Source organism: Lichtheimia ornata (genome assembly GCF_029851405.1).
Source record: "Lichtheimia ornata isolate CBS 291.66 chromosome Unknown scaffold00065, whole genome shotgun sequence".
Classification (NCBI taxonomy): Eukaryota; Fungi; Mucoromycota; class Mucoromycetes; order Mucorales; family Lichtheimiaceae; genus Lichtheimia; species Lichtheimia ornata.
The window spans coordinates 100,626-112,157 of NW_026695385.1; the positions used below are offsets into that span (position 1 = coordinate 100,626).

Here is an 11,532-nt window from a genome sequence, read left to right on the forward strand (position 1 = left end):
ATTGTACTTCGTTCAGTTACGTATTGCTCATCTTTTGGCTCTATTGTAATTATACTACTTTACAATGAACAAGAACTCTTTTCTCTTAGCATCTTTTAGCATATCATAAAACATAAAGGTACCTGTATCTCTAAACTTTACAATGAAACGAGGGTCTTTAATAGAACCATGTTGCTCGGCAGGGTGAAAGCGATCTTGTGTCAAACTATGAAGTCCATCATTGGCCAATCCCAGCGGACCTATATTGAAATGTCGCTACCAGCCAAACTGGATCTGAGGGTCGACCTCTTCGACGACGACGACCAAAAAATATTTTGGGCTGTTTGCGACATTGAACGTAAAACGTGCACACAAATTGCTGTTAGCTGAAAATGACCCATTGCTCTAGCAAAAACCGTTTGTTGTTTAGATACGAACTTGCCTTTATGTTGTAAGCGTGATGCTATATGAAAATTGATCGTATCAACTAGGTGGACCCTGGCAGAGCAAGATGAGGTGTGTGATTGTATGTACAGCTACGTTTGCATGAATGAAGGGGTCAATGTATAATTACTTTATGGATCATCCACGAACAGGCATGTATTGCCAGCTAACGGCCACTTTTATCCCAATCATCATTGTTGCGAGATCCATTGCATGGGAACGATGCCCCTGCTCCAGACATTCATTTCCATGATTCAATTATCTTGATCCGAGCTGATTTGGCTGAGCTACGGTCAAGGGAATTCTATCACTCAGGACACTAAAGCACGCTCGATGTAGCTCCAGCCGATGTAATCTTGTGTGAGCGTAACTCAACCAAATCAGCTCGGACCAACCTACTTTAATCATGGAAATGAATGTCTAGAAGCTTTAGCATCATCCACCTACAATAGAATGCACAAAAGTTGGGAATGCACAAAAGTGGCTATTAGCTGCCAATGTATGACATAAAAGTGAGGTTGCGTACCTGTCATGCATGAATCACAGTCCAAGCTTTTAACCCAGTTACACAAACACGTCCCTCTGCATATTTTGCTCTACTTGGGGTCAACTACTTCACAATGAACAAAAAGGCTACTTGTCATATATCACGCACACAAACATAAAGGTGCCTGTATCTCGAAACTTTACAATGAAACATTAAGGGTTTTTATTAGCGCAATGGGCTCCGGCTTGGCCAACGGCACCTTGTGTGGTTTCGCGTTCAATGTCGCAAACAGCCAAAAAATATTTTTTGGTCAATACTGTCGTCGAAGGAGTCGACCCTCAGATCGGATTTGGCTGGTAGCGACAGCCAAAATCACAGGATTGGCCACGATGGACTTCATAGTTTGACACAAGATCGCTTTCACCCCGCCGAGCAACATGGTTCTATTAAAGACCCTCGTTTCATTGTAAAGTTTAAATTAAACGCACTTTATCTTTGTCCTGCAAAGCGTGATACCTGAAGAGTTCTTTGTTCATTTATAAGTAGTATGACTACAATAGAGCCAAAGATGCAGAGGAGCGTGTTGTGTAACTTGAGTCAGTCAACACAGGCGATGCATGATACTTGTACACTATTTAGGAATGAACCTAAAATGCCCAGTCCGCCCAATCATCTTTGTTGCCCATTCCAATGCATGTGACGATTGTCGTTCTCCAGCCCATCATTCCCATCATTAAACTTTCTTGATTCGAGGTGACATGGTAGTATGGTAACAATGGGTGTTGTTGGATCATCATTATCATGTAAAGTGTAAAATGACACACATCCTTTTGCTATACGATTTCTTTTATTTACGCGTGCCTATTACTTATCGCGAGGGTGATGATGGATGATGATGGGTGAGCTGTGTGTTTGGGTGGATGGTGTGTGTGGGGTCATTGAGTGGCCTCAGTGTAATAGCAGTAGGGGATTTAAACTTGGGGTCCGGTAGCTCCACGACTTGAGACAACGCTTCCCTTTCTCTTTGTCGCTCGTCTGGTTTTATCGCCTTCACGACATTCCAATCAAGGTAATGCTCTTGTATGTTGTGAGTTATATGTATAGTTCTGACTATTCATAGGTAGGGAGTGAAGTGGTGGTGGTAGTCATGGTGATATCGTCCCTCTTCTTGTTCGTTGTTATGCCGATCCACGCTTGGTGTCAACAGGTACATTCAAAGCCCAATCTACCAGAAAAGCTTTCCCATTGACGTGTTAGCTTATATTGACGCTGCAATTCGATTGCATAGATGTTGTCTCATTTGGCTTTCGATTCAACCCGGCTACAATGCACCATGGTTTTTGGTTTGCAATAGCCAACATAATAGGTCTTTATGTATACGCAAGAGGCAAGTGCAGTGAAGAAAACGAAGAAGCCTTGCATTGTGTGTGTGAATGCTAATAATGAATGATGCTTTTTGGAATAGGTTTATGGTCAGGCAATGCATCTTTGGACATCATCATGTTTTGGGTTCAACTCCCACCTGTACCTTTCGGCCGTTTGACACCAGTGCTCTTCGTGATAGGTTGTGTTTACCCGTCGAGGATTGGAAAGATTGGGGATGGCTCTTTCTTTTGGGAGGATGAATGAGAATAACGGTGAGCCGGGGCAACAATGAAAGTGATTTTCTTTGTTGTCATGGATCGAATTGGCCTTTGGATGGATCACGTCGTCGGCTGCAGATTGGCTCTTCCACGGAGGTGATCGCCCTTGCAAGATTTTTTGGTGTTAAAGGAGACATTGCATGATGGGTTATGGATCGTCATTGTTCACGCTTGCCGTATTGTCCTGGTACTCATTGACAGCATCCCCTGGGAATTCCTACCGTTATCATGCTGAAGCAACTCTCCTCCTCATGCTCAGCAATACAATACACCAAGCTGTCCATCAGGGTCATGGTTGCCAAGACGATGATGATTGCAGATGTCGATAACAAACTTCACCTTTACATATCCAACATGACAACAACAGAACTTGCTAAAGGAGCGTTCAGCTGGCAATGACAATCGAGCAGCCTACCATTTTGAGAATCCGCTGGGTTGATGGAACGCTTATGCCATTGATGATCATGGAGGTGCGCTACACGTATGCAGCAAAGCGTTTGTATCCCGTCAATCCTTTACATTTTTCGGATCATCCCCACTACAGCAAATGCGCGATCGACAACTTACAAGCTCATGTTCGCATTTCTCCATTTTGCAGCCAAAAGGATACATACAAAAATACACTCGAGGAATCTCTTACTATCTTTAATCGTTTGTTATGTATTTGCAAGAGCAATAGCTGAACCACCTTGATTTCATATAAGCTAAATTAATCTACAAGCAAGAAGTGAATTAGCTAGTTAAGTACAGGTGGATAATAAACAATTCCATCATCGTCTTCATCATCGGTACATAGTCGAAGTAGTCATGGAAAGCATCAAAGACACAAAATGGGAGAGAGTGATGGTGTAGGGATGGGATCTTGTTGTATGCTTCTTTTTAGATGCCAACGAGGTATATATACGGGGATTCATCATGCAACGTCTTGCCAAGAGAAAGGTACAATAAACCGTGCTTGCTTGTGTTATTGTCGCTATCGTCATTGTCGATACTGCAATCATCCTCACTCCCCATCATAATCGTAATTGGCGGCTTTATGTACCTCTTTGATTACGTACCTATAACATTGTTCTGGGATGAAGAATTTTAGCACTAAGGTTCCCGAGTTTTTCAACATCGTGGGAATTGACCTTGTAAATATCCGATATCACACAGCCAATGCATAAGACTTGTTCTCTGTGGTAGGTGATGTCGTACTACACAGCGTATTTACTACAATTAGGACTTTTTTGGATTGAGTCATAACACCCACACACCTTCTCTTTCTCCCTTTCTTCATTCAAATCGACTACTCGACGACTATGGTATACCAAGAGAATCTCGCTGCTGTGCTGTATGATAAACATGATTTGCGGATGGTAAAGATCATAAAACAAGCACATTCATCTTTAAACGATAGCTGTTGTTGTATTAGGAGCCGGTCCCTATTGATGCACCACAGCGGGGAGGTGAGCTATAATCGTGTCGTGCATGATACATACATTGTTTGTCGAAAAAGACCTTGTTGACCCGTTTATTTATTGGTTTAGAGGTGCAAGTCAATATACGCGCAACAGGAATATGTGGATCAGATTTGCATTATTATCATGATGGTGGTCTTGGGTCTATGCGAATGACACCTGATAAACCAATGATTCTCGGGCATGAAGCAGCTGGTATTATCACCCAAATTGGTGAGGATGTTCATGATCTCAAAGTGGGTGATCGCGTTGCCATTGAGCCTGGAGAGGGTTGTCAATCTTGCTGCTATTGCAAAGAGGGTCGCTATAACCTTTGTGGCCAAATGAAGTTTCGTGGATCACTCCGACGAGGACCGAATCATGGAACTTTACGTCGATATGCATGTTTTCCAGCCTATCTTTGTCACAAGTAAGCCTTTAGAAAATCGCATTGATTATAAACATAGAAATTGACAATAGTGGGTATAAGGATACCGGATAGTATGAGCTATCAAGATGGTGCGTTGATTGAGCCATTGGCGGTCGCTGTGCACGCTGTATCGATTCGTACTCAGGTACGACCTGGAAGTACGGTGGCTGTACTAGGTGCTGGTCCAGTTGGGTTGTTGACAGCGGCCACTGCTTATGCCATGGGTGCAGGAACATGTATCATTATGGATATCAATGCGTCTCGATTGGAGTTTGCAAGCAAGTACTTGCCTGGCATAGAGACCTTACAGCTACCGATCAAGCCGCATGAGGAGGATTTATTCGAGTGGTCAATGACACAAGCATCATCTATCATTCAATCGACATCATTGAAAGGAAAAAAGGAAGAGGATCAAGTTGATATTGTCTATGAATGCACGGGTGTAGAATCATGCATCAGCTTGTCCATGTTTTTGGCGCGTCGTGGTGGCAAGGTCATGTTGATTGGCATGGGCAATAAGGGTTGTACTTTGATGCCCACCGACATTTTGACGACACGTGAAGTGGATGTTTTCGGCAACTTTCGCTATGCCAACAGTTATCCCAAGGCCATCGAACTCGTTGGAAGCAAAAAGATTCAGCTGAATGGTCTTGTCACTCACCAATTTCGCTTGGAGAACGCCGTGGACGCATTCAAACATGCTCTTGCTGCACCAGACGGAACCATTAAAGTTGAAATTGGCGACTTTGACTTTGAATAGTGTTTTATTATATGTAAACTAGTAGTAGCTTGTCTTGGATGGTAGATTAAAATTGCATTAACCAGCAGTAGACCCTTCTTGTCCACCAATTTATCCTCTTGCTCAGACACCCAATCTATTTGCACTTTTATACACGCGACAACCCACCATGTCCAATCCGCCCGATTTCGTTCAGTCGATACTAAGCTCCATCAAGCAGCAATCAAGCACAAACACAGCCTCCAGCGTAGATCGATACATTGCACAAACGATCCAATTCTTCAAAGCTGTAAAGTTGACTGTCCCTCAGCATTGAGTGCTCAGCTGATGCGAAATGTGAATGGCACCTAGATTGACTGGAGTCAGCCTTGGTTGATGGCCCTTGTTGGCTTCCACGCCATATGTTTTATCACCACGATCGCCCTACGCAACCATCATAATGCGCTATCACTCTATTTCTTCCTATTATGCAAGTATCACTACTACTATTGTGCCTTGTTTGATGCCAGCATGTATTAACGCCATCGTGTATCCACTAGTGGGTCTGGCAGCCATGACACAAACATTGAATCATCTTGGTCAAGCGTATTGGGATCGTTTCTCGACCGTCAACTACTTTGATGAGAATGGCATGTTCATTGTTTCAGTATACGCGTTTCCCCTTATATTCAACGGCTTCTTTACTCTGGTAAGCATTGGATGATGCCTTCTTTCCCTTCCATGTTGCTTTTGTTTCTGATTCATTTTTTTCCATCTCAGATCTTTGTTCTGAAAGCTGCAGCCAACCTCATGATCAAGGTCAAACGAGCACAATTACGGAGCCAGGCACAGGCTAAAAACAAAAAGAAGGATTAGAAGAGTCGTAGCATGTGCAACCATGAATAAACACATGTATGTATTAGCTTTGTTGATTCATGAGTAAGCGATCTGTATCGTTGAGTGACATCGGGAACCAAGGTAGTGGTAAATATACTGACAGGATTGAGAAATGGGGTCGTGAATAAACAAGCGGCGAACATAACTGCCATGTGTGTGATCCATTGACGGGTATAAGCAGTTGAGGAATTAGCACATGTGGAGAAACATTGTCCCATCTGCGGGAGTAAATGACTGCAAGATCATGCAGGTATGATGATTGTTGATGGCGTAATCTGTCATAAAAACACAGCAGCAGCCATGTATAACACCTTAAATGATATACCGGTAACTCCCACGGGATGATCCGATTTCGATGAAAGCAACGATTTCTCTTGATGCTTTTTGACAGGTCCATCCATCCATCCATCCATCCCGCTCATTGAACACAAAGATATTGGTCGCAAGCCATAACCCTGGTTCACTCGTATTATTCATCCCACACAGTGCACTTAGCAATGAAACGTCCCACAAAGATCTCAATCGAAACACAGCAACAGGCGATGCAATTAAGCTGTGTAACGTTTGCAATTTAACACCATATATTTGATGTGACGAGGATCTCCAGCATACACATATATAAGCATTAGCTTCAAGTTGTAGATTGATCAATCATCCCATCGCCTTGTACTTTTAACTTTACCCCCCTACCTTTCCTTTTACAACAATCAACATGCTCGTTCGTCTCATTGTCGTCGCTTTGTTCGCCGTCCAATTGGCAGCTGCCATCTCGGCAGGCACCGCTAAAAATGCCTTGAGATTGCATAACAAGTACCGTTCCAAGCATTCGGCTCCTGCTCTCAAGTGGAACAAGGATCTTGAAAAGTTCGCTCAAAGCTGGGCTAACCGATGTGTCTTTGAACATTCTGGTGTAAGTACTCGATGAACCGTGATTGCCATGAGAGCGTTAAAAATAACATGTGGGTGATCATTATTATTACAGCATCCCGGACAAGGCGAGAATTTGGCTATGGGAATGAAGGACTTCGCTGGTGCTATTGGTGCTTGGTACAATGAAGTAAAGGACTACGACTACAACAACCCTGGTAAGCACTACGTTTATTGTAACCATTGAAGGATTTCGTTGCTCACATTCTTTCTTCTCATTATTCATTTAGGTTTCAGCGGCGCTACTGGTCACTTTACTCAGGTCGTTTGGAAGTCTACTACTGAAGTTGGCTGTGGTGTCAAGTCCTGCCCCAACGGCAAGATGTATGTTTGCTCGTACAAGCCCCCAGGAAACGTCGTTACTCCCGACAACTCTTTCTTCAAGAAGAACGTGTTGCCCAACTAGATGATGGCTTACTTTTAGTCTGACAGCAATCCACAACAGCAGTGCTGAGTGATTGATGCGTGACACTTTTAACGTTGAATGTGTAATAATAAACCTCATTCTCCATTTCCCGAGCAATTGTTGTTTACTTGCATCCAAAAATACCAACCATCATCATCCAAAATATGTCATCTGATGTGACATTTCTACTTTGGATGTAGCATTCTTGCCATCCATATGCCAAATCAATAATGTAGTTACGGTGGGATGAATTAGCTAATGTGGTGGTGATAGAACCTCGAACAAGGCAAATTGATAAGAGGGGAGGAGGGAGGGCAGGTTTTGAGAGGAAAGTATTGCACACATGATGGAGTCTCATAAACCAATGGGACACGACGAGGTCCCACATGGCAACCAAAAATGTATAGTAGAGTGTATCCCTGGTAACCATGTCTCTTCATTGTTGTAGTAGAAGGCCTATGCACTCATCATAATAGTAGTTTGGCTAATCCATGATTAATGCCATTCAAGTCCGTTGCAATGATAAATGTAAAATCACGAGTCTTTTATTTGCATGTACGTGTGGTGTCGTACAACAAAGCTCCTCTTTTTGCCACATTCACACATGTGGATTCTGCATTGATATGTCACCTCTAAATGGAAATCAAGGCGCATGGCCAATCAGATTGATCCACATTCCTTCAAGTATTACAGCCAGCCCGATTGTCGGTTTCTTTATTCTTCGTCTCTCTTCCCCATTTGCAATGCATCATCGTTACCTTGTGGCGTGCGTGCTTTCCTTTTTACTTCCGGCATCGTCAGTACTTGCAGATAAGAGTGCCCAACAATATCTCTCCGAAGGCAACCAGTTCTTGAGTACCGGGAAGCTCAATGATGCACTGATCAGCTTCGACGCTGCCATTGGTAAGGGTGTCTCGACACAGCATGTTCTATAGGTGCTAACGAATACAATAGAGCAAGATCCAAGCAACTACTTGACCTATTACAAGCGTGCGACAGCTTACCTATCTCTTGGCCGTACCAATGCTGCAGTGGAAGATTTCAGCAAGATCCTTGGCCTGAAGCCAGACTTTGAGAAGGCATTGATGCAGCGTGCACGGATATATGCAAAGGAAGGCGACTTTGAACTCGCTCAGAAGGATTTAGAAAAGTATCTTGAAAGCCATCCAAAGGATGCTGAAGCCACGACCTTGGTAGGTATCTATACAAGTGATCTTCGGGAATTGCAATGTTGATTAATCCTATTTATCTATCCTAGTTACAAGATGTGAGCGAGGCAGCAGCAGCAATGAAGAGTGCTGAAAAGGCAAAGGAAACGAATCAGTTTGATGAATGCATTCAGTTTACATCCACGGTGGCATCCATTGCACCTCAACTTCCTCGTGTACGTCAATTACGAGCTCGTTGCCATATTGCCAAGGGAGAAATTGAAGAAGCTGCAGGAGATTTGACGTAAGTTGTATCTTGTTTTTCAATTTGGAATCAAATTACTAAAGAGTGGGAACCATTCGATTTTAGACGTGCTGCCTATCTTGTTCCTTCCGATCCCGACACACTTGTCCTTCTTGCCAAGATAAACTTTTTCTCCTTGGGTGAATCAGCAAGCGCTCTTTCTCAACTCAAGCAGTGTTTGCATTATGATCCAGAACAAAAGCAATGCAAAAAGCTTTTCCGACAAATCAAAAAGATCGACAAAGAACTCAACAAAGCACAAGATGATTTCAATGCCAAACGATATGCAACAGCATCCAATAAGATTCTTGGCACATCAAGGGCATCTGGCATTGTACAAGAATTGGACGAGCCTTTCAATGCATTAGAAAAGGAATTGAATGCTGAAGGAAAGATGCCCAAACGTCTTCATCTCAAGTGCTATGACATGGCATGCCGCATTCAGGGCGAGAACCGCAAAGACACAGACAAGATTCAAAAGTGGTGTTCGGCTGTCCTTGAAATGGATCAAGACAATGTGGATGCGTTGATGTATAGAGGCGAAGTATACCTGAAGCAAAACGAGTTTGAACAAGCTGTACGGGATTTGGAGAAGGCCAACGAATTGAGTGGTGGTGGCAACGGCCGAGTACGACAGGCATTACAAAAGGCACAAAATCTGCTACGACAAAGCAAACGTCGAGATTACTACAAGATCTTGGATGTCCCACGAGATGCTGATACACGACAAATCAAAAAGGCATGGCGTAAAAAGGCACATGAATGGCACCCAGACAAATACAGTGGTGATCTAAGCAAGGAAGAGGTCGAAAAGAAGATGGCTGAAATCAACCAGGCGTATGAAGTGCTCGGAGATGATGAAAAACGGGAACAGTATGACAATGGGTATGATCCATATGATCCAGAGAGCGCACAAGGTGGTCCTGGTGGTGGTCCTGGTGGTGGATCTCCTTTCCATGGTAATCCCTTTGCTCACTTTCAGGGCGGATTTCCATTTGGTGCTGGTGGCGGCTTTCCTGGTGGCGGTGGTGGAGGTCCTTTCACATTTAAGATGCAGTTCTAGAATTTATACATACCATATAATCACCCATCGCTCCTTCTTCTTATTCTCCTACAACTCCATTCTATCTTATTTCCATAAAAGAAGAACTTGTACATTTGCATTGCTATTCGAAAAAACACTTTACATTTATAATCTTTGGGAAGAGCTTATACCATTTGAGTATGAGATAGCATGGATGGAAGAAGGTCTCATTTGGATTTGATCAGATTACTGGTGGGAATAATCGAACGCCGTGTTACACAAATCTCCCAGGAGTTCGGATTAGCAGGGCTGGCTTTCATCAAACTAGTGGCTTATGCACTGCCCTTAAAAAGTTTGCTGGAGACCTTGCGAGCGCAATTTGTACTTCTTTTGCATTTTCTGTTTTCTGTAAAGGTACGTAAGTTCTTTATTGAGCTTGCTTTTCATGATGAAAAACCTCTATATTTGCACGTCAGTCCGAACTATACTGTGGATGACCTAGAACCGCTATTCTTTTCTGAAAAAGCAATGCTCGCTCACACCTTTTTGCACTAAGACTTACATGTTGGTCTTTTACATAGGTTCTCTACTACCATTTTCGTGTCAACCGTATCCTTAGATGTTATGTACATATGGCCAAACGCAATAAATCATTTGTGAATGCTAGTAGTGAAGTTGTCATTTGACCTTGAGGATAATGGTGTTGAGGCTAGATCGCGTTAGCTCTCTTGTAGAGCAACCAAAGGATGGCATCTATGCAGGTGTTAATAACGCTCGCATTGAAGAATAGGAAAGCGTTCGTTGTGAGGAGCGTATTCATCACGTGAAGGCTGCCTAAACGCTGAGGAGCGTGAATCGTCCAAAAGATGCTTGAACACAATTTGACTTTGAATCCTTGTGCATATCAGCATATCCGTGAATGACCACAAACCTCGCTTGGCTCATAGAAACATTCTTGCTACTTCGAGGTATTTACGCGCGAATTACCTATGCATAGGCTGTAATCCACTAGAATTCTGATTATGATGACTAGCATCCCGAGTTGCTCGTTTCGCTTGTAAGCTTTTGGTTCTCATTGAATGGCTTAACACTACCTATGGGTCAATCACCTTACAATAAGCTTACACGTTTATGCATCAGCATTATGATCTTGTAGTATTGTAGTATTTATCTTTATAGGGACATTCAATCCTTTGTCATCCGTATTTACAATAAGAGACTACCTGTGTAATGGGCTCAGCATCAGTATACCCTGCTCAATTTCGCATCCGTTCATCATAGCCTTTCCTACATTTATACCCTACCATTCAAATTTTTATAATGGAGTATAGGTTCTTTATTAAGACAAATTGACCAGCGTCAACGAGGGCACATTGTGTGAAAGTTTCAAGTTCGAGAGGGGCAATCACAATAACAAGGATTGATGTACAGTGTTCATGCATTTATACAAGGTGTCCGACCTATTTAATTTCCACTCCTTCCTCTTCCTCCCATTCTCAACTGTTGGTGCATTCAAGTACATACAACTACCACCTGCGAACGATTGCCCTGCTTCAACCCATCATGTCAATCCCACAGCTGTCTTGATCCGATTGCCTTGATTGAATGGCAAGTCCATGGCGTGTACACAGCCTTCTTGACACTCTACTACAACACACGAGTCTCTTGACACAATACGAGCTCTTG

General features: G+C 43.0%; 4 protein-coding genes across 4 annotated transcripts; all 4 read left to right on the forward strand.

Annotated features, from left to right (window-relative positions):
* Positions 1-3,854: 3,854 nt before the first annotated feature.
* On the forward strand, positions 3,855-5,182 carry O0I10_010150 (chlorophyll synthesis pathway protein BchC; the record flags this gene model as incomplete). The annotated part of the gene is made up of 4 exons (XM_058490133.1): positions 3,855-3,911; positions 3,968-4,001; positions 4,083-4,422; positions 4,483-5,182. The coding sequence occupies 4 exons, from the start codon at positions 3,855-3,857 to the stop codon at positions 5,180-5,182; spliced, it is 1,131 nt and encodes a 376-aa protein (XP_058339116.1).
* Positions 5,183-5,330: 148 nt separating this feature from the next.
* Positions 5,331-6,016, forward strand: O0I10_010151 (uncharacterized protein; the record flags this gene model as incomplete). Its single annotated transcript, XM_058490134.1, has 4 exons — positions 5,331-5,450; positions 5,513-5,630; positions 5,701-5,849; positions 5,921-6,016. 4 exons carry the CDS (start codon positions 5,331-5,333, stop codon positions 6,014-6,016), a joined length of 483 nt encoding a protein of 160 aa, XP_058339117.1.
* Positions 6,017-6,749: 733 nt separating this feature from the next.
* O0I10_010152 (uncharacterized protein) lies at positions 6,750-7,370 on the forward strand (the record flags this gene model as incomplete). Its single annotated transcript, XM_058490135.1, has 3 exons — positions 6,750-6,947; positions 7,020-7,122; positions 7,195-7,370. 3 exons carry the CDS (start codon positions 6,750-6,752, stop codon positions 7,368-7,370), a joined length of 477 nt encoding a protein of 158 aa, XP_058339118.1.
* A 743-nt stretch (positions 7,371-8,113) lies between these two features.
* O0I10_010153 (uncharacterized protein) lies at positions 8,114-9,885 on the forward strand (the record flags this gene model as incomplete). Its single annotated transcript, XM_058490136.1, has 4 exons — positions 8,114-8,273; positions 8,325-8,563; positions 8,629-8,822; positions 8,889-9,885. The coding sequence occupies 4 exons, from the start codon at positions 8,114-8,116 to the stop codon at positions 9,883-9,885; spliced, it is 1,590 nt and encodes a 529-aa protein (XP_058339119.1).
* Positions 9,886-11,532: the final 1,647 nt, after the last annotated feature.